Source organism: Triplophysa dalaica, chromosome 20, assembly GCF_015846415.1.
Source record: "Triplophysa dalaica isolate WHDGS20190420 chromosome 20, ASM1584641v1, whole genome shotgun sequence".
Taxonomy (NCBI): Eukaryota; Metazoa; Chordata; class Actinopteri; order Cypriniformes; family Nemacheilidae; genus Triplophysa; species Triplophysa dalaica.
Genome location: NC_079561.1, coordinates 19241417 through 19264615, shown reverse-complemented (window position 1 = coordinate 19264615; position 23199 = coordinate 19241417). Strand labels below are relative to the sequence as shown.

The window sequence follows — 23199 nt, the reverse complement described above, 5'->3', positions numbered from 1 at the left end:
CAAACCTCTACAGATGATCCAGAATGCTGCGGCAAGAGTTATCTTTAATGAACCAAAGAGAGCACACGTCACTCCTCTATTCATTAAGCTACATTGGCTCCCTATAGTCGCTCGCATCAAATTCAAGACTCTGCTCCTGGCCTACAATACCATCACTGGTTCGGCACCACCTTATCTTCACTCGCTACTGCAGACATATGTACCCGCCAGATCACTACCCTCTGCAAACGAACAACGTCTTGTGGTCCCATCCCAAAAAGGTAAAAAATCTCTCTCGGTCACCTTCTCCGGATCTGTTCCACCTATGTGGAATGATCTGCCCACTGCTACAAGATCTTCAGATTCTGTCGCCATCTTTAAAAACGTCTGAAAACAAATCTCTTCTGTTCATCTGACTGTTTTCTCCTCTACTCTTCAAAAAAAAAAATGAATGAATGGTTCTGTATACTGTGTTAGGTTATATGAGACCGGTCTTCTTTTTTGGTTGCACTTAAGCTTTTGTTGTACTTATTTTGTCCCAATTGCTTCCATTGCCTACCCCACCTGTAAGTCACTTTGGATAAAAGCGTCTGCTAAATGACTAAATGTAAATGTAAATGTAACTGTATGCTAGTTGTGGACCGTTCACTATTAAAAAAAGTGCTACAAAAGATTCTTCACAGTGATGCCGTAGAAGGAGCATTTTGATTTACTTATATGTAAGAGTTACATAAAAACATTTCTTCTTTAATTTAAAGAAAAATAATTATTTGGGTAAACCCTTTTGAACCCTTTTGAAAAAAACAGCATGCTGGTTAGGTATGTATATTTGAAGCAAGGTAGCTGGTTTAGCTGGTCATGAGCTGGTGCTAAGCTGGTTTGAGCTGGTTTAGGATGGTCATGTGCTGGTCCTTAGCTGGTGCTAAATCGGTTTGAGCTGGTTTAAGATGGCCATGTGCTGGTACTTAGCTGGTCATGAGCTGGTGCTTAGCTGGTTTGAGCTGGTTTGAACTGGTTTTAGCTGGTCATGTGCTGGTTTGAGCTAGTTTAAGTTGGTGCTTAGCTCGAGTTTTGCTGGTTTAAGCTGGTCATTTGCTGGTCCTTAGCTGGTGCTTAGCTGGTTTGAGCTGGCTTTAGCTGGTCATGTGCTGGTTTGAGCTGGTTTAAGCTGGTCCTTAGCTGGTTTTAGCTAGTCATGGGCTTGTCCTTAGCTGGTCAATAGCTGGTCATGAGCTGGTCATGAGGTGGTTTGAGCTTGTCATGTGTTGGTTTAAAATGGTTTAAGCTGGTCATGTGCTGGTTTGAGCTGGTTTTAGCTGGTAATGTGCTGGTCCTCAGCAGCTAGCTTCTAGCTCAGGAGCAGCTCAAAATAAGCTAAGAACCAGTTTAAACCAGATCAAACCAGCTACCATGTTTCAAAACATACCTAACCATCACGCAGTTTTTAGGTTAACGTCTTCAGGAAAACCATTTAACCTAAAGCGGCTCTTGCAAGGCATTGTCAAGCAAGAGTGTTGCTATGAAGTTTTGTGTTTTTTATATTTATAGCATTGCTATAGATATTAGGATGTTTTGGAGGGATGCTTTATGGATTGGGTTTCTTTGAAGTTAGTATGTTTAAGAAATCTGTTGATTATAAAGAAATGTGAGATACAGTAAACAAACAGATCAAATAAATAACTTAAATACAGTAAGCGATAAACAACAGATACAGCAAACAACAGAGAAACAGGAAGGTTCTGTTCATGTAAATTTGTAGGATAAAACTAACAGCTATATAAATGTTTCTGCTGCAACGGTTTTACATTCTAATACAGTGAATGAATCAAACAAACACGTCCATAAAGAGAGAGGGAAAAAAGACAGAGATGAAATGGAAAAAAAAGTCAAATTCATGCTTGAACTTTCCTTTTAACCTTATTCTTTTGAACCACCTTCATGGGAATGTGTTTCTTTCACAGTTCACTCCAAATGTTTGCACCAAATACTCACATTTGGTGTTAATGGGACTTTAGTAAAAGCTCATGTTTTCACCTGCCTCGTGAAAAAGAGAGGCGGTTACTATAGCAACCACACGCTGCTGAGTGCTCAGTCTGGATTATTATACTGTACAGTGCAGCATACAGATTAAACCCTTTTCTACTGACATTATCATTTCAATAGATTTACATTTACATTTACAAAACATTTACAAATCTAGCATTTGGTTAAAAAGACTTGAGTATAGTTGACGTTTGTTAAACTGTGTACTGGAAACACCAAACGATCACATGGCTTGTGAAACAAACTTGACAATTGGAACCCATAGTTTTTTGCGGATGCTTTTGAAAGTCATGTTAATGAATTTATCTTTGGCATCATAATTATAAACAATGTGGCTCAGCAAACAATACAGAAAATGTAAGCAACAGCTGCAGCAAACACACAATAAATAAAACAAGTATTATTTACTTTCACGATCATCCCGAGTTTCTTTCTTCTGCAGAACACAGAAGAAGATATTTTGAAGAATGCTGATAACCAAACAGCACTGAACCCCATTGACTTCCATTATATGATTATATGATATTTTCTAAATATCTTCTGTTGTGTTCCACTGATGAAAGAGTCACTTCCATTTATTCTAATATTTTTCGCTATTCTAGAAAGAAACTGCACTGCCTAAATACAGCAGGTGTGTGTGGGTGCCGTAATGTACATCACCAGCTTCAACATCATTACAAAAACTATTTAAAAAAAGTCTCACGGCTGAGAACTTCTGAAATAAGGCGATGAGCGTGTAAGCGTGACCTACGCGTGTCTCAGCTCGGCGGGTGCCGGGCACAAAGTGACACCGTCTAATTGAAACAGGTGTGATAGGTCAGAGGGGGCGGGTGTTAACATCTGCTCAGGAGGCGGAGTCAATTAGCCTCTGCACAGCATGAAAACACACATCTGACAAAACCTCTTCTTCACCTCAGTGCTTAGAATACACAATCTTCAGTTCAGTGCCGGGGTTGTTAAAACCTCCATTCTGAAGTCTGTACTCTTTATAACAGAAAGGTTTTGATTTCATCTCAGATGATTCTCCTCAAATCTGAGCTCAGTTTGACACATTGTTGACATCTCTTCTGAAAGTCTAACAACTGAGACATTTGTCAGATTTCTTTTTCAGGAGAAATATCTGAGATGAGACTTACACAAAAGTTTGCTTTCTTGTTGAAGATCTCATCTGTGATTTTCTTCTTCCGTGAAGTTGTGTTGATAAACCCAAGCAGAAGGTCTCTGGAGTCCTGCGGGTTTCATTAACACCGTCAGGCTCCGAGGGTCACACAGGTGATCAGGTGTGTGAAGGTCTGATAAGACCTCTGCTGGAAATTCTATTAAAAATCCTACAAGCGCAACCGCATGATAAGAAGTGTGGTCTCGGTTTAACTGAGTCTGTGTTCTTTCCTCAGATTTACGACACGGCAGGATGCAAATCACTCACTTTCATGACCTTGAGGGCTGAGAGCCGCGTATTCACCTGCTCCACATGGTTTCTTCACCTGTCGAATCACTTTGATTGACATCTCAATCGAATTCTGCCAAACAAGAAAATTCGAATTCGTCACAAATCACACATAAATATTCAGGCGCAAAAGTCAACATGGATATGATTCAGCGGGTCTCACTCGTGAAACACAAGGCGTTCCGCTTGTAAAACAGAACAATTTACATACAAATGGATTGATGTGCGATTTTCAGCAGAAATGTGCTCTGCTCATATTTCTTGAATTTGAATGCAGTCAGAAGGTAAATAATGAATGAAATTAGAAAAGCAAATTTAAAAGTATACAATTTTTAATCAAGACACACAGACGTCTGCGTTTATTGAAAATGAATAAATGTCAATCGGAAGATAGTCTCCAAATAAAAAAAAGTTATGATGTCAATTATGCACATGAAACTATAATACTGGGAAAAGAAGGTTTCTGAGTTAATGCTTTAGTTTGAAATGAACTTTTCTAAAACCATCAAACTAAATCAACCTGGAACACCAGTTAGGACAATCCAAGCGACCTGTGCTGTTCTAAGAGAAAACAATTATCCTGTCTGTCTTTTAAACCTTCTTTGTGTGGAGAGCGAGTCTGGCGATGATGTCTATGCAGACAGATTTCAGCTAATCTCACTCAGCCTCCCTCCATCTCTGGCTTGTTTTGCTCTCCGATCTAAATCACTTTTGTTCATCAGTGTGCCGGTGTTAGCAAGACGCCCGTCTGATAAAGAGAAGAGATTGAAAATTGGGGAGGTTAATGAAATTTTTCTAAAGTGTCCGTCTGGCTGTTTAAAGGCAGATTAAATCTGCACGCCGTAATTAGAGTGAATTGACCTGTGAAATGACAGAGTCCCGTCTGGGTTAAGTGTTGGTAAATAGGCTGGAGAGATTGACAGATCAGGTAAATCAGCATGAGACCTGACCACCGGTGACCGGCCTGATCCGAACACTCCAGGTGAAAGTCATTGAAAGTTTTGCCTTTGTTCTCACAGAGATTGATCTAGAAGCCTTGAGTAACCTTACAGCGATTTTAACACCGTTAAGTGTCAACACCACACAAACCCTTACAAAAATGAGTAAACTCTTTGAAGTTCATTTTATAACTATACTTTAGGACTATTGGAGGCTGTGTCCGAAATTCCCACTGTAAAAAAAAAACTATAAAATCTACTCAATAAAATTGAGGTAACAATTTGCACTCACTTTGAAGGAGTATATTCTACCCCATATTATTGAGTAAAGAGCACCCAAATTTATAAGTTATAACAAACTAAATTAAAGTGGATATATTTTCCCTAATACGTAATTTATACAAGTAATTAATTAATACAATTGGGTGATGTTTACCCTTTGACAGCAGGTATTGCTCATCTACCTAATTATTAGTAGTAATATATAGCAAATATAAATAATTAAATGTTACTCATTAAGAAATGGTTGAATTTACATAAAAATGGTGAAAGGTGATTGCAATAAAAAAATTCAATGAACACTTTATTTTTTAAACACTGAAATCCACTTATATTCAATTTCTAATAACATACCACTTCACTTTTACAAATTACTCCTTGAAAAACTTACATTTCAAAATAAAAATGGACTGCTGACACAAACATTTCATCTTTTAAACATTAAACACTAATGCAAGTACAAAAGAGCCCATCTACATTCAAGTTGAATTACAACTATTGTTCACATTACAAATTCATGAAACTGTTCTATTTAAAAACAAACTAATGCCTTTAATGGATGTCAGAATATAGATTAAAAGCAACATTTCCTATACATACAACTATAAGATTTTGTCCTTTCAAACAATAAGCAACTTTTGTGCAATGTATTGTGATAGGGTGCTAGAAGGACGCAAACATGCATTTCATTTTTTAAAATATTAAAAATATCTAATGCAAGTACAAAAGAGCCATTCTACATTCAAATTCAAGTGACAGAACTATTGCAAACTCATTTAAATAAAATATAAATCTTTTTCGCTGGACGTCAAAATATACATTCAAAGCAATATTCATATTCTTAACATCAATTTCAATTGAGATACAAGTCATTGTAGTAACTACTTCTTGAACATTTTCCATCCAAAAATGTCTTTGTTGGCTAAAGCAAATTTACAGTAAAAAAAGCGTATTCCATAAGCTTACTTTTAAGGGTTTTGTTGTGTATTATGCATGTAAATGAGGATGAAACCTGGACAAATGTGCCCTTAATGCACCCCATGTCTTAAAGTAACAAGGACAATATAGAGGCTGGATATGGACTGGTTTCGACTAAAATGCCCATGTTGCAATCTGTAGTGTGTTAGGAGGTTCAATCGTTTTGTTGATACAAATCTGCATGTTTTGCACTGCCAGTTCATTTAGATTAAGGTACCTGAAGGTAATTCCTTAGGCCAATGCTTCTTGCGTATCCTTTAAATTTCTCATAAAGAATTTCCTGGGGAGGAAAAGAAAGTCAGATTTTAAAATTACAATTCAAGAGTGCTAAAACAAGATGTAACAGCCCATAAAATAATTGTATATCTTCTAATATCATGACTGCTTCATATACTGCACATACATGAGGGAAGAATACTAGAAACACTGTTCAATAATGCACTCCAATAAAATGATATACTTTTGCAGTCTTATAAAATACATTATATGTACATTTACTATAGACAACTTGAAAAATTGATGTAGTGCCCCATTAAAATTAATTTCAGTGGCAATAGACAAACCCTATGTGGCCTAAACTTAACTACCAATAGACTTACACAAATAATCAACAACAACAGAGTCTCTGTAGAGATTATTTTATTACAATTAATGAAAATCTAACAAATATTAAGTAAATAAAATATAAATTGAAAATCCTATTATAGGAAAATTCTGTCATCACGTACTTGCCACTTTGTCAATTTAAACCTGTATGACTTTCTTTGTTCTGCAAACCACAAAATAATATATTTTGTAGAATGTTGTTACCCAAATAAAAGCGGCACCAATTCACTTCTATTGTATGGACACAAAAACAATGCAAGTGAATGAGTGCCGTCGATGTTCAGCTAACAAAAATCGTTTTGTTTTCTGCCCAACAAAGAAAGTCATACAGGTTTGAAATGACAAAAGGGTGAGTACCTTAAATGATGACAGCATTTTCATTTTGGGGTGAACTACTGTTTTAACATCTAACCAGACCGATAAACACAAAATGTAAGTTAACTTTGTGCCAGGGATGTGTGTCTAATGAAACTGTCTACATGGTGAATTTACATAAATGCAAATGTTATACGTTTAGAATTTCCTTCAAATTAAAAACTAACTTTTCAGCCAACGGAATTAACCAGTTTAACTAAATGAGCAAATATCATTCAAATCCTGCGTTCTCTTGTAATTCACTGAGCTTTAAATGAATAGTTCCAAGTGTTCAAAGAAGTAATACGTTTCGAAATCATTCTGACTACAATGTGCGTTTGCCGAACTCTGTGTACAGTATAACACAGTTTCAACAAGCTGCACAGCTTTAAACATTATAATGGTTAATAGCAGTTTAATGTAAGAAACCTTTTCATGAAATTGAAAGTACTTGAGTGCAAAAGAAAGTGAGAAGATTCACATCAACAGCCGTGAATTACAGCTGATACAGCTCCTAATAGCTCTTGTTCTGAGTCGTGATTCCTGATTTCCCGCCGGGGCGTTGACGCATGCGCACTCCGCAGTGTCATAGCTAATATTTTCGGGTACATTTTACCTTTTTTTTTTTAAGGTTGCCATTATTACTCATAAAAAAGTAGGTAGTGTAGGTAGAATGTACCCATTAATATATATTTTACTTTCTTACCAATATTTTAAGCTAAATTTTAACTGATTTTAATGGGTTGTATTTTACACCCTCCAGAATCGTTTTTTACAGTATACTTCCATACTGTATAGCATGCGAAAATTAGTATGAGTCATGAATAGTATGTCCGAAACCTCAGTATGCAAAAAATAGAAATAACCGGATGGTCTACTTCCGACGAGATTCGTGAGTGTGGATCAGATGGACACTTATCCATCCCATGATGCAACGGGACCTGAGCAACAGTCAAATTAAAAAAATAAATCAAATAAATGTAGCGGAAATTTTAAGGCGGACGTCCGTTTCTAAGTGCCAATAAATGAATTTCTCGAGACTAAATGATGATTTTATCAACGCTCACATGTAGGATGTTGTTAATTTGTCTTGGACACTATATAGAACGTAGTGTTTTAACGGCCGATAGGTAGATACTTATTCACATTCAGTACGTACTGTCACAGTATGACATTTCGGACTCAGCCATAGTAAAATTTTAAGCACGATAATTGGAGTAAGTACACAAATATCAATGGACTAGAAGTATAAGTATAGGAAGTGTACTATTTCTACACTACTTTTGTCAGACTTTTTTGATAATAATTTTTTACAATATAATAAGTGGCATGCTAAAGTATGAGTACACAATTAGTTTACAGCATTCTATTGCAACTATTCCACAATTAAAGTATACTGACAGTTTGCTAGTCTAATCACATTTGTGTTCACGAAAGTACACTTTGAAGTATATGAAAAGTTTTTTTACTGCAAGTATATTCTACATTTTTGTACATAATACTTCTATCTACTATTTCTATTTTTGCACTTTACGTAGGTATGATTTCTTATTCTTGTAAGATACACTCGAGTGTACTTAAAGTAGTTTTATAGGAAATAACAATCTCTGCATCCGAAATCACATAGAATGACAGTACGAACTGATTTAAATTAAGTATCGACCGTTAAAACAGTACGTTTTATATATAGTATCTGTGGGGGTGATATGAAACGATTTCGGACATACTTCATCTGCCATGCTTTATTGTCATGTGACCCGTATGCTCATTGACCAATGACTTATTAACTTCAACCTGTCTGTAGGCCTCGGTACAAACATCATTTATTCACGTGATTCATTCATCTGTACTTACATTTTAAAAAACAGACCCCTGCTTCAAAGATTCCCAATACTTTTATTTGACTAACTTTTGAAGTTTGACTGTTGCTCAGGGCCCGTTGCATCATGGGATGGAGAGGTGTCCATCAGAGGCACACTCACAAACCTTGGCGGAAGCAGTAGACCATCCGAGTATTTTTCGCCAACTGTTTATTGCATACAGAGGTTTCAGACAGACTACTCATGACTCATTTTCACCTACTATATATAGTATGGAAGTAAGCGATTTCGGACGCATGGAATGATCACTATGTACAAGAAGAACAGTTTCACACGTCTTATTTACTCCATCTACCTAAAATTTGTAAGTTTACAGAAACTTTCAATCAAAAGAGTAAACAAACCACAAACCAAGTATATTTCCTCCATCAAAAGGTAGGGTACAACCAAATACACTAAAAAACTATATTTCAATGTCTGAAAGTATACTTTATTTTTAGTTTACAAGAAGTATATACAAATAAAACATATGCACATTTCTTTTTTAAAGTAGTTTACATAACTTTAATCTATTTATGGCAGAAATGCTTGTGTTTTTTTGCAGTATGCATCTGCCTACTCTCTTATTCATCCATTGAATTAGTTTGTTTTCATCACACGGTTGTAGACGCTGCTGTACGTGCGGATTACTGTTATCAGAAACACACAAACATCTCAGCATTTTTATTATGCACCACTCTTCACATTTATCTGTCTGTTAGCACCAGTTTGTTTCTGCTTCTTCTTTTTATTATTTGTCTCTATCGGCAGCACATTCACAGCTCAACAGGCGCTCGGGGCCGCACCATTCACCGGCGTGCAATTATCATTGTGTTCGGCGCTACCTGTACAGCTTGTTATTATATGTCTGGCTTTCTTCTTTTCTCTTTTTCTGCGTAAAGTGAAACGTAGCATGAAAATGTCATTAATATGTAAATGAGAGCGGTGTGTGAAGTCTGGCTTGAAGCCGTTAAGGGCCGCGCGGGCCCCGTCTGAACTGACACATTAAATCATAGGTGCTCATCAGAGCATGTGTATTTGTCTTAATTACAGCAGGTGCGCTCGCCGCATAAACACAAATTACGCAAATCACACGCGATCTGTGGGGAGAAAAACCTTTAACTGACAGATAAAACACAATGTGAGAGATGAGAATGTTTCTTAAGACAGTTTCTTAAAGTGATACTTCAGCCAAAAATGAAAATTCTGTCATCATTTACTTCACCTTCGAGTCGTTCCAAATGTGTATAAATGTCTTTATTCTGATGAACACAGAGAAAGATATTTGGAATAATGCTTATAATCAATTGGATCTCAATTCCCATTGACTCCCATAGTAGGAACATTCCTTTATCATTTTTTGTTCTGTTGAACACAAAAGAAGACCTTTTAATGGATGTAGTACAGCAAACAGTTCTGGGACTCCTTTGACTACCATTGTTTTTTTCCTTCAATGGGAGTCAATGGGTGTTGAGATCTGTTTGGTTATGAGCATTTTTCCAAATATCTTTCTCTGTGTTCATCAGAACAAAGACATTCATACACAAACAACTCGAAGGTGAGTAAATGATAATTGAATTTTCATTTGGGCTGAAGGAAAAAACTTTTCACGTGCTCGAATTTTAACAATTGAGATATTAAAAAAATCTTTTTATGTACAACTGTCATATTCATATACCAATAAACAGCCGCAGAAACATTAAAAGACTTCTAACAATACTTCTACCAAATTTCAAATAAAAATTATGTTTCTATTTTTATTTATTTGTAGAAAACGAAAACCGGAGACACATGTGAAAAGTCTTTGAGGTAATTTTCTCAGACCTCAAATCTCGCAAAGAAAACAAGTTCATATTCACTTTTAAGCAATACAACAGTAATTTTTTACATGTTAGGAACAGATCAAAAAATATTTTGGTATGTGATAACCTGGATATTTCTGACAGTTTTCATGTTTGTTGTCATTGTGTCACTCTTTCACATTGATGTTGGATGACTTTATGTCTTTATGTTTGGAATGGTCTCTTCATTTCTTCCGTGGCTGTATATTAAAATTGCATTAACTTTGATGGCACAATGCAATTTATAAACACTCTATTCTTGATTTCATTGTAAAAAAGCAGACTTTTTGTTATCAAGCAGTTGAAGACAACTCACATCACATTCAAACATTCATATGAATCATCTCTCTCTCATCTGTGCCTCAGGTTCATCTGTTCTTTAAGTGTTGGGTTGGTAAAACGCTAAATCATCTCATCCTTAACCGTTAAACTATGATAATATTTCATCCCTGATGAGTTCACAGAATTTGTCCTCTTGGAAGCACTGAGGGTGTGAGATGAAATTATTTTCTCTCTCAGTGGTTTTCCATTTGCTTCAGGATATATTGTGAGTCTGTGTGTGTGCGTATGTGTGGAGGGTAAATTTCTCTCTCCTGATGGAAATCCACACGGTTATTTCTGATTGCCTTGTTCAGACACACCGAAGTCAGGAGCCGAGAAAGAAGCCAATTCGATTCCTATTAGCAAACAACCTTTCCACAAGATTATAAAATCAATATATATTAAGCCTTTCCATTATCTGAACCTTTTTCATTATCATAGAAAACAAATCTGTAGAGCAGGTGTCCAAAAGTGTTCCTGGTAACATTTCAGCAAATTACACAGTTTGAGGGCGTCCGCAGGTGGAGTAGATTGAAAATTTCACGATGTTGTAACTCCGCGGCGAGCTGAAACCATTTGACCTCTACATCAGGTCAGGAATGAGGTTTCTGTGGTCACTCAATGGATTGTAGCGGTAAACACTGCCTCGTTCTTCTCTGCTTTTTATTTTTATTCAATTCCATCATGAAACATATAAAGAAATTATCTCTTGGTAAATTTTAATCACAATCAATTGTGAGTTTTTGAGTTTGTTTGAGTTTGTTGGATGCTTTTAGTTCATGTCTGTTAGCTTTGAGATCATCTATGATGATTCACCAGCAAAAAATAATAATTCTGTCATCATTCATTCTCTCTCATGTGGTTGTAATCTGTACCTGACTCGGTTTTCAATGGAACACAAATAAAGATATTTCGAGAAATGTCTTAGTGGTTTTGTAGAAGTTAAAGCAGTTCAAATGATCAACATTCATCAGAATATCTTCTTTTATGTTCTGCAGAGATAAGAAAGTCATAGAGATTTGACCTGACAAGAGAGTAAAAAACTTTCATATCGGGGGGGTGAACTTTCCCTTTAAAAATTCTATAGGAGAATTTGCAACGATCCCATAAATAGAGAAAACATTTTTGGTTTCCCAATAAACCTTTAGGCCTACTGTAAGTCAATTATGATTCTTAATTTTTTATTGCTTTTCAGATACAGAACTTTGATGTTTCTAAGCTTATATACATTTAATAATAATAGTAGATATTGATCTGTTTTTGGACGGCTGTATATAAGGTATGCTTGGCATATCTTGTGCTTGTGATCTACAGAAACTGTATATATATACGGCTGATTTTGTCAGATCTAAAAAGGTAATCTGGGTTTTCTCTGTTAGTGTGGACACAACACCCGCTCTGTGCACAGTGTACATTCACTATACAGCAGAAAATGTGTATGTATGATGGCGTACATTACCTTTGACTGGCTGTGAGTTCTGATGTTTACACACTGCCCCCTACAGCACACACACAACACTACACGACTAACACATCAACGCAATCTCTGAAGTGGTTTGTAGAAGGTTATTGGAAGGTTGTTCAAAGCCTTCAAGGGAGAGCCTTCAATTTTAGCACCTTTATTGAAGATGAAGGATAAGCCTTCCTCTCTTACCAAAACACACACGCACGCATGCACACACACACACGCACACACACACGCACACAGACACACACATACACAGCAGAGAGTCTGTGCATCTTAAAATAATCACGTGCAAACCTGCAGTGCACACATAAACCTGTTGACATCAATAGCATTAAAGCAAAATACTTTATACTTTATTTGTAAGGACTTCTAATCTATCTTTTTTCCATAAAGAACACTGAAAAACTTTGCTCTTTTCAGCAGGTTTGCCAGTAACTTACTGGCAATTTAATTTACAATTTTGTTTTAACCATTATCTTTCCTTTTTCTTATACTATCTTTCATGAAACAAGACTACATATCTAAGGTCACATTTCTTGGTATGTAAATGTATGCTTATTTAAGAAGATTCAAATAGTTGGAGCAATGCTCCGACACCTGTGCTGCGACGCGTGGTGGCGCATTGGGCGACCCAGGTTTGATTCCCGTCTCGTGGTCCTTTCCCGAACCCACCCCCTTCTCTCTCTCTCCCACTTCTCTCCCTATCCTCTCTATCACTAAGCTGTAGAATTAAAGGCAGAACGCCAAAAATAAATCTTAAAAATAGTTTCAAATATATTTACTTAAAAACAAGACAAAATTTTGGTTGAAGAAAAGTTGAACTCCAATTGAAAACAGTACTATAGGAAAGTAATTAAATCTACAGTAAGTTACTGGCTAACCTGCTGCGAAACTACAGCAACGTTTTACAGTGAACCTTTTACATTAATAAAGTCGTCTTCACATTTGTACTGCCAAAAGCACTACTCGTATAAGTATTATCTGGGGACCTCGTGTGATTTAGAAACCTTCCCAAGTCTGTTTTTCAGGTGGCGCATTCTCACGGGATAAGTGAAGTATGTGATTTAAATCAAATTTACTGATTTATTTCCCGGGTTGTGATGGCAAGTCTTTGCGTATTGTTTGTAAAGCCTATAGTTCAATGGTGTTAATGATATTTGGCTGTAGCTTGTCAGCATTTGAGACTGCGATCGCAAACCGGACAGAAGATAACCAAATGCGGTGATATATGAGCCCGCCAAATCACACAGATGCAGATTCGCACAGGATTAATATTATCACAGGACCCCTGTGTCCGTCAAAACATGGTTAAGTTAGATCATTTGCAGGGGAGTTTTTACTTTACAAATTATTGACGTGGCCAAATCGCACGGGATTACAATCACAGACAACCTCTGCAATTATTACAAATGACTAGAAAGAAACATCTTCAGTTTCATGCCGGCTTCTATGAGAAACAATGAAGATATCTGTGACTCTACTATTTATCATTTCTGTGGAGACATTTCACTTTTTCCCCTGCATAACCAAAATATTTACTTAAATAAAACAGATTTTTATTTTCTGTGTTTTAAACACAAATCTGAAGAGAGGAGAGAAAATAAAAGGGATCTTTGGATTTGTGGTGTTTTTAAGAAGAGAGCTCTCAACCCGTCAGCGTTCCACACCAATTATGCACTTCCCTCCTGATTCACAGTAATGATGATAAATCACCGCCTGCAGAATGAAAACACTTAGCAAACATTATTTGATGAATCTGTTTCACCCTTCACGACTCTGCTCATTGATTTCCATCATTCTGGATCAGTGTGTGTTTGAGCTCAATGAATGTTAGACCAAGCGCTTTGTTGTTTTCCTCAGGTTTGGAGAAAAGCATCTGCTAAATGCTTCAATGTAAATGCGCTGATGAATATTGCATAGTTTCATGAAACCGAGCGCCGTTCCTTTCATGTCGCAAACTTTCTTTTCAGTCCTTTTCTTTATTACTCTTGATCAGCGTGAAGCTCTTTCAACATTTCAAAGAGTCATTTAACTGCAACATTGAAATTTCTTCTCTCACCTTTTCGTATTACACACACACATGTATTATGGGTACATTCCATAGACTTTCTGCTCTTAATTCTGTATGATTTATAAGCTTGTTTCCTCATGGGGCCTAAATAATGTCCCAACAAGGACAAGGATTTTGCCATCTTTGTGGGGACATTTTGTCCTAATACCGTAGGGTTTACCAGGTAGCCTACACACACACAAGTATCTCCATATAATATTTGCAACAAAGTCCACAGAACAACAAGACGAAAAATCACGGATGGCATCTCTTTAATTTCTGAATGATTTCTCACATCAATGAGATTAAACGGAGGGCGAATAGAAGTTTACAGTCTCGTGTGTGTCTCAGATATTTCTCCTGAGAAAAAGAGTTGTGATGAGAGTTTGAGGAGAGATGTCAACAATGTGTCAAACTGAGCTCAGATTTGTCAAGTCTGCAATCAACAGTCGATATTATTAAAGATCTCAATATCAACTCAAACATTTCTCATTAAATCCAGATTATTCGACCTCTGCATCAACATTCATTACAGTATTTAAGAAATATATACTGTGTGTAACCATAAATCTTAAACCGACCGACCAATAGGGATCAATATCAGTTTTATTCATGCAGACATCCTGTAACTGTCTCTCTCTCTCTCTCTCTCTTTCTTTAAACTCCATTTGCGTCTCACTTTATCCAATCTATCTTTCTTTCTGCACATTTTCTCCAAGCGCAGCCCGTTTCTCTCTCTCTCATTCAGCGGCTCTATTAGTCTCTCTTTCTCTGAGATTATTTCAGACGGATCCCGTCTCTCTACATTACACACCGCTGATGGCGGTTACAGAGCTTTCAGAGCACCGCGACACAGAGAGAGATAGAGAGAGAGATTTGCTCATGCGTCGCAGGTGTTCTCTCCTCTAATTCAGATGCAGAGCTTCTCTCAGGTTTATTGAAGCAGCATCTCATGAGAGCCGGTCCGGACCGCTTGAGAGAGTCGGCACACGGCCATCGATCAACAATTTATAAGCGATCGATCGGCGGGCTGTCGGGCCTGCTTAACCGCAGCATCACGAGGGGCTTCAGCTCTCACAGCTGTGCTCAGAATTTATACAACATCCACAATGCCCCACACATCCAGCTTTTCATTCACCTACAGAGAGAGATGGCTGTATAAACACAAGCTCAATAAAACTTCTAACAGACACTGACATTTAAGAAATGATAGTCAGACTGCAATGAATCTTTCAGAGAGAGAGAGAGAGAGAGAGTCACGCTTTTAACACGTCTGTGATTGTGTCTGAGGATCTTTCAGCTTTAATAAATCATGCGGCTGCTGAAACCCAACAATCTTATCAAACCATGAAGAACCCGGCCTTTCTAAACGGGTCTGGGTTGTGTTTGATGATTTATAGTTTTATCCATGATACTGACATTTTCTGAACATGGTGAAATCTGAATTGAGTTTAAAGTCTCATCTGCGTCTCAGATATTACTCCTGAGAAAAGGAGTCAGTAATCTCTCAAATTGTCTTTAAAGTTTGAGAAGAGATGTCAACAATGTGTCAAACTGACCTCAGATTTGTCTCGTCTGCAACCATAAGTCAATATTATTGAAGATCTCTCTATGAACCCAAAGATTTCTCATCAAATGTACTCAAAGGCTGATCATTTCACATTCATTTTACACCTCCTTACTCTTTGCTTGAAACAATTAAAGTCAGCATGAAACGACTTCTGAAATGAGAAAAAACTTTAGGGTGGGACTTGATTTCATCCACAGAATACTGATTGGATCGTTAAAAGGTGAAAGATTTTAATGGCAGTTTACAATCTGTCAATCGGGATGAGGTTAACGTTTTTGATCAACGATTAAAAGTATGATATGGACAAATCATTTATAATAAATACTTCACCACGGTGTAAAACAATTAGAATGATCATTTTTATTTTCATGCTGTATTTATATGATAACTCCATCAAATCTCCTGAGCAATGAAAGAGCAACATCTGAGCAAAAACTCTTTCCTGTGGGAATTGGATTTAAACTGATTTACTAAGTCTGAATTTGCTTAAATCCCTCATAAAAACCCCATCTTTTTCTACAGTAAGGGTTCTTATTAGAGACAAGAGGCTTTGTTTTCTTCATCTTAAATAAAGATCTTACTCTACTGTGTGTAATTCACTCCGTCAGGACCCTGTGCACATAACTATCACTGGTGCATAAAATAAATATCCTAATATCCCCTAACCAAGACATTAATGCTTACAGACACTAATCACATCAACTGAGGAATAGAGTTTCTAATGTTAAACCTTTATTTTCTGGAGTAAGTGTGAATGCGTATTCTCATTTTTGCATCTGTGTCAGGGCCCTAGGGTGAAAATGTAATAACATCTCTCCAACACATTCACAGGTAAAGACTAAAGACTTAAAGGAGGAGTTCATTTTCAAAGCGTGACATTTTCAACATTATGTCTTACGTGAAATCATGAACACACATCGCAGAACAGAGCAAGGCGAGTTTATAAAGCATTTACAAGTTTTTATTTTAAATGACAGATCGTTTCACTAGATAAGACCTTTATTCATCGTCTGGTGTGGTTTAAAGTCCTTTAAAGTCCTGTTTGGAGTCCACTGAAGTCCACTATATGCTATCATGCATGGTGTGTGAGTAAATTATCAAGAACATTTATTTTGATAATGAACTACTCCTTTAAGGTTATTTAGTAATGAAGTAAAAAAACCTTCATTCATTTTATTAAAACTAACTTTGACACTAAAAGTGAAAATGTAGTGTGAGACAAAAATGTGAGTCAGGACTTGAGATAACACATCACAACACAAACTGTCCTGTTGAAGACTCCTGACTGATGCTTTTCGAACATTTAAACCTTTTAAGAATATTTTTGTCTTCGTATTTTAATGTAGCTAATATAATTACAGTACTGTCACATTCACAACGTGTCAAAATAACAGTAATTACAAGATGACAAATCACATGCTGACATACGTTTCTATGGAAACGCTCAAAATGGATCCACGACTGCCTTTTTGTTCACAAAATCACTACATGAGTTCATTTATTCATCTCTTTATGCTCTTGCTGTTAAAAGTGGTGTTACTGTATAATGAAATGACACATGAAACAGAAACATGTGAGAGGTGCATTACAGCAATTACCTGTCATTGTGTCTTTTACGTGAAGTTTCTAACCCGCCAACATGATTTTGTCTCTCTAGCTCTCTCCATCCTTTGTCACTCCAACAGGACATTTCGCATCATTCTGCATTGTGAGAGATAGATGTCTGCGAAAAGAGAGAGAGGTACAAATAATGGAAAGGAATAAATGGGGGATTAGAACAAAACACACAATGTCTTTTTGTTGGAGGAGACTCGCAATGCGTTGAGAAAGTGACAGGTCAAAGGTGAAGTGATAGTAATATCACACACACACGCAGGTGTGAATTAAAATCTCTCCTCTCAACACTGAGCACTGCAGCACAAGTCAATATAAAGTGAGAGAGTAGAAATAAAGAGTCGAACAATCAGATGACAGACACAGGTGAGAATACAGAAGATTTCACCTGATCATACAGGATAAAGAAGTACAACCACAGAGTGTTGAACGCCACAAAATAACAATCAAACTACAAAAATGCATCTAACTTAAGTGTCTGGAGATTATAGACAGCACTTACTTATAAAGCAGTAAATGCCTTGTATTCTGTAGGTTACCTCATGATTTTCCAAACCCATGCGACCTTTGGCATGATGTTCATTCTTCAGTATGAAGGTTAATAGAGCTGGTCATGATCTACTCAAACCAAACCCTAAATTCCCTTTGGATTTCTGAAATCATTCAGGTAAATTCATTCATTGATAAAAACGCTGAAATCCGATCTGATCTGAGATTATTTTACTCCAAACAAAAACATTCAAGCATCTTACCATAACATGTCCATAACATAAATAGTATAAAAAACATCTGGATGTTTATACATAAAATAAATATAATAAAAAAAATTAATTATAATTTATGTTATCATTTTCATAACCTTAGATATCTGTTTGGCAGACCTAATTAAACAACTAATCCTTACTTTCAGACTTCAGGTGAGGAGCAGAACTTGTTCAGATATGAGAGATGACATGTTGTGTTTTGACCTTTTATGATGTTCACTCATCAAAACTCACGCTCAGATCACGTGTTTTTTTAAAGTTTAATGGGCTCATGTCTAAGGTTCTCGTTTATAACACACACACACACACACTCTTAATCAACAAACCCAGCAGGACCTGCAGAAGAATCAATGCTGAAGTGTCTCCATCATCACCAGCCTCAGCACATCTCTCTCTCTATCTCTGTCTCTCTCTCTCTCTCTCTGTCTCTCTCTCTGTCTCTCTCTCTCTCTGTCTCTCTCTCTCTCTGTCTCTCTCTCTCTCTCTCTCTCTCTCTCTCTCTCTCTCTCTCTCTCTGTCTCTCTCTCTCTCTGTCTCTCTCTCTCTCTGTCTCTCTCTCTGTCTCTCTCTCTCTCTCTGTCTCTCTCTCTCTCTGTCTCTCTCTGTCTCTCTCTCTCTCTCTCTCTCTCTCCCTCTCTCTCTCTCTCTCTCTCTCTCTGTCTCTCTCTCTCTCTCTCTCTCTCTCTGTCTCTCTCTCTCTCTCTCTCTCTCTCTCTGTCTCTCTCTCTCTCTCTGTCTCTCTCTCTCTGTCTCTCTCTCTCTCTCTCTCTATATTGCTATATGAGCATGGTGATGGTTAAGCAGTATTTTTCAACACTGTTCAGTCTTGACCTCATGGTTTAAATATCTGATTAATTCTTTAAGTCTAAGTCACTTTCTTCACTTCCTTACAGTTTTTCTCAATTGTTTACACACAAATTCTGGTACTTCAGACACAATGACCACAACATGTAACTCATTCACCAACCCCCTGAACCAATTCTGCTAAACTACAAGCACAGTTCCTGCTTTACACTCAAATTGCAGTTCTATAAAACACTTTTTTCAAAACACTACACACAATTCTCTGCTTTTGGCACAATTTTCATGCAGAAAATATCTTGTTTTCACAAGGAACACACTGCCATTCAAATATGCACACTGACTCATCACAAGGGCAAACACCCGTCACACAGTTTTACAATTAGCAATCAGAGCTTTAGCATAAAAAGGCAACAGGTGAGCTCTTCTGTTTTGGAGCAATGGATGCCAACATTGGAAACAGAGGCAGAGCCAGAGGAGTGAGAGTTAGAGGAGGAGGACGGGGAGGACGAGGACGGGGAGGACGAGGAGGACGAGGAAGGCCAAGGACTGTAATCTCTGATGAGATCCGAGCCACTTTGGTTGATCATGTGGTCAACCATGGTCTAACAATGAGGGAGGCTGGGCAAAGAGTACAGCCACATTTGAGCAGGTTCACTGTAGCATCCATCATCCGGACTTTCCGAAATGAGAATAGGTAAGAAATCTACTCTCACTAGAAAATTGCAGTACTGCAAATCAATACAGTACTCAATGAGTACTGTTCTGTAGGACTGTAAAAATTCTGCAAATTATGTTTTAAGTATTTAGGAAATGTATACCTACATTGTATTTACAGTATTTTACTATTTGTTTGGCAGAACTGAAAGATTACCAACACAAGGTGGTCGGGAACGTGTTCTGTCTCCTGAACAGGAAACTGAAATCATAAACATGGTCCTAGAAAACAACGCCATAACATTACGGCAAATACAAAGAAAAATAATAGAAAACAATGACATGTTTCAAAATATTGATAGGGTAAGCTTATCAACACTTGACCGTGCCTTGCGCAGAAATCATCTCAGGATGAAGCAGGTCTACAGAGTGCCATTTGAACGCAATTCAGAGAGAGTCAAAGAATTGCGATATAACTATGTGCAAGTGAGTCCCACAATTGATGCATACTCTCAACACTGTATACAGTAAATTATACATATTTCAATATTGTAATCATAATGATTGTGCTTCACAATATTGACCACTCCGTGTCTATTTCTGAAATTGTCATGTGTGTTTCAGAGAGTCCTTGAGCTAGAGGTGGCTGCAGTGGAGCACCAGTTCATCTTCATTGATGAGGTTGGGTTCAACCTCACAAAAAGACGAAAGAGGGGAAGGAATATCATCGGCCAGCGTGCCATTGTTGAAGTCCCTGGCCAGCGCGGAGGGAACATCACAATGTGTGCAGCGATTACCCACCACGGCGTCATCCATCACCATGCTACCCTTGGCCCCTACAACACCGCCCATCTGATCACATTCCTTGACACCCTACACAACACACTCATTCCACCAGATCAGGTAGATGGCCCAGAGCAGCTCAGGTACGTTGTTATTTGGGACAACGTAAGTTTCCACAGGGCTGCTCTGGTTCGTAACTGGTTCACTGCCCACCCACGCTTTTTAGTTGCTTATCTCCCTCCATATTCTCCATTCCTCAATCCTATTGAGGAATTTTTTTCTGCCTGGAGATGGAAAGTGTATGACCGAAATCCACAAACGCGTATACCTCTTCTCCAAGCAATGGAGGACGCATGTGGAGATATAGCAGCTGATGCTTTCCATGGCTGGAATCGCCATGCTAGGCGATATTTCCCCCGCTGCTTGGCCAGGGAAAACATTGCTTGTGATGTGGATGAGGTGCTGTGGCCAGACCGCAACAGAAGAGAGGATGCAGCATAGTTTTTTTTGTTTGTTTTTTACTGTAACTGTATACAGTAAATTCTTCTGTTGTTTTGTATGTAGTGTATGTGCAACTTTGTGTTGGTTGGGAATGGGATGTACACTGTGTACATTGTTTTTGCGAGAAAAATAAAATAAAATTTACAGTAAAAAACAATATTCTCAAATATTTTACAACACACTCATGTTTGTACTCTGTGTAGTAAGTGTAACACTGAACCAAAAAAGGCCTAATTCAATTAAGTATTTTACATTCATCATAGTGTTTTACATTGAGCACATCAGTGTTCAGCTGGTTCTTATTAATGTCTATACAAATGATGGTTTGTGTGTGTCATTTGAAAACAAAATCCCATTTTGAGAAGAAATAAGATTGTTTTGAATGTAAAGTTTCATTTTGCTGGAGAACTGAGGGGTTTTGCCCATTGTGTGTGTTTTTTTGGATTTGTGTGTAGAGTTCTGAGAATATGAGGCATGCTTTCAGAAAATGTGTGTAAACAATTGAGAAAAACTGTAAAAGTGCAGTGTTTTTTCCATTTCTTGAAAAACTGTGAATGTGGACATACGGGTTTCTGGAGGGGAATGCCGATATTAAAGGAAAGAAAGTTTTGAAAAGAAATTAAATTAGAATTGTCGACAGGAAAACATAAACTGATGATGCTGATGATTCTGGCTGATGATACATTTTATTTCTGTATATTAAAAAATCTCAACCTCCAAACATTATTTTGCACTAGAGCTGTTTATCCTGAATAAATTCTTTTACGGAGGAGGCTGTGACATCCAACTGGTAAGGTAAAATCCCCCCCTTCTCTATCTATACACTGCATATAATATCCAACCACCTGTAAACCGTAATCAAGTTATGATTATAGGCGTTCCATCTGCGGCACATGATCAACGTGTTGGACCAATCACAACAGACTACACCATCTGACAAATCACATGAAACAAGGCTAGCGGATAGGAGGGGATTAGACGGATGAATCTCGGAACGAATCATTTGAGAGTCAGATAAGAAGTAAGGTAAGAATAACGGCCTATGATTACGATATAATAGTGTTTTTACACCTTCTATGTACACAAACTTGTCCATAAACCAAAGTAGGACCTTCAAAATCCAATGTTACTTACTCTTTAACATTGGTTAGCACAATCTAACAATAAAGACTTACAGCACATTTTCTTTCAATAATGTTAATTTCACTTCAAGTTCCAGTGGCTGACACAGAAATAAGATGTCATCCCATTTTCGCTTCTTTCCCAAAGATAACGTATTTAGGAAACGCTCTGTCTAGAGCTGTTTGTCCGTTTAGGGCTACTGTAGAAGAAACATGATGAATTCCATGTATGGGGACCCGTGGTGTGGATAGAAATAACTTATTCTAAGGTGATTAAAACATATGTACATGCTTCACTATGTAAGGTCTTTATACACCTCTGAAGACATATGTATATTATTATCCATTTCTATCAATAGATCCTGCAAAAAATGACACATTGGACCTTATTATTTCTTTTTGTATGAAGGGAAATGAAGCTCAATCATTTGTGTAACCTTAAAGAGCATTTTACTTCCAAATCCTTATTACTTTCCTAAAAAAAGTGGTTATAGCCTATGTCTAATTGAGCTTATTCTTAATTCAAATAGTTTATAATAGAGAAAATTGGCAGCTTTTCATTCCAGTGATAAAAAAGTATTGCTAATAATTTAATGAAGAAGAAGAATCATTCATAAACATTAAAATAATAATAAATAACCTTACTATGCTAAAAAAATATTTTCTTTGTGTAACAAAATCGTGCATTAATACATTTTTCTGGGAATATGGAGAACTCATTTCACACTACAAACAAGTTTGGCCAATCAATTGCACTCTTGAGAAGTACTTCCTCTTATTAGAAGTGTTTGTTTCCACTACATGTGTGTGTTTGTGTGTGTGTGTTTGCGCATCAGAGCCTCTGTGATAGTTTCTCTGTCCCATAGCTGTGTGTGTGGATGCTGCTGGTTTGACTGATGGTCCGGTGGGACGGGGCAGACGCACGCCTGCTGATGGATGGCCTGTGCCAAACCCCTGACACAGCCATTCAGCCAACAGAAATGATAGATGTTAAATCTAATTTTAAACACCCACAACTGAAGCGGACCGGACAGACGAGGCCTGCGCTGACAGAGCCACGGCTGCAGCCGTCTGATAACACAAGCCCTCACCTGAACCCATGACTTGAAATACAACAACACCTGAGAGTGACAGCCCAGATAAATATTACAACCAGAGAGAAAGAGAGAGAGAGAGAGAGAGAGTGAGAGAGAGAGAGAGAGTACATGTTTATTTAAAAATGAGA

General features: G+C 37.3%; 1 protein-coding gene across 1 annotated transcript; it reads left to right on the top strand.

Moving 5' to 3' along the window:
- Positions 1–19055: 19055 nt before the first annotated feature.
- LOC130409638 (uncharacterized) lies at positions 19056–21299 on the top strand. The gene is made up of 2 exons (XM_056733707.1): positions 19056–20055; positions 20194–21299. The coding sequence occupies exons 1-2, from the start codon at positions 19726–19728 to the stop codon at positions 20851–20853; spliced, it is 990 nt and encodes a 329-aa protein (XP_056589685.1). The 5' UTR covers positions 19056–19725; the 3' UTR covers positions 20854–21299.
- Positions 21300–23199: the final 1900 nt, after the last annotated feature.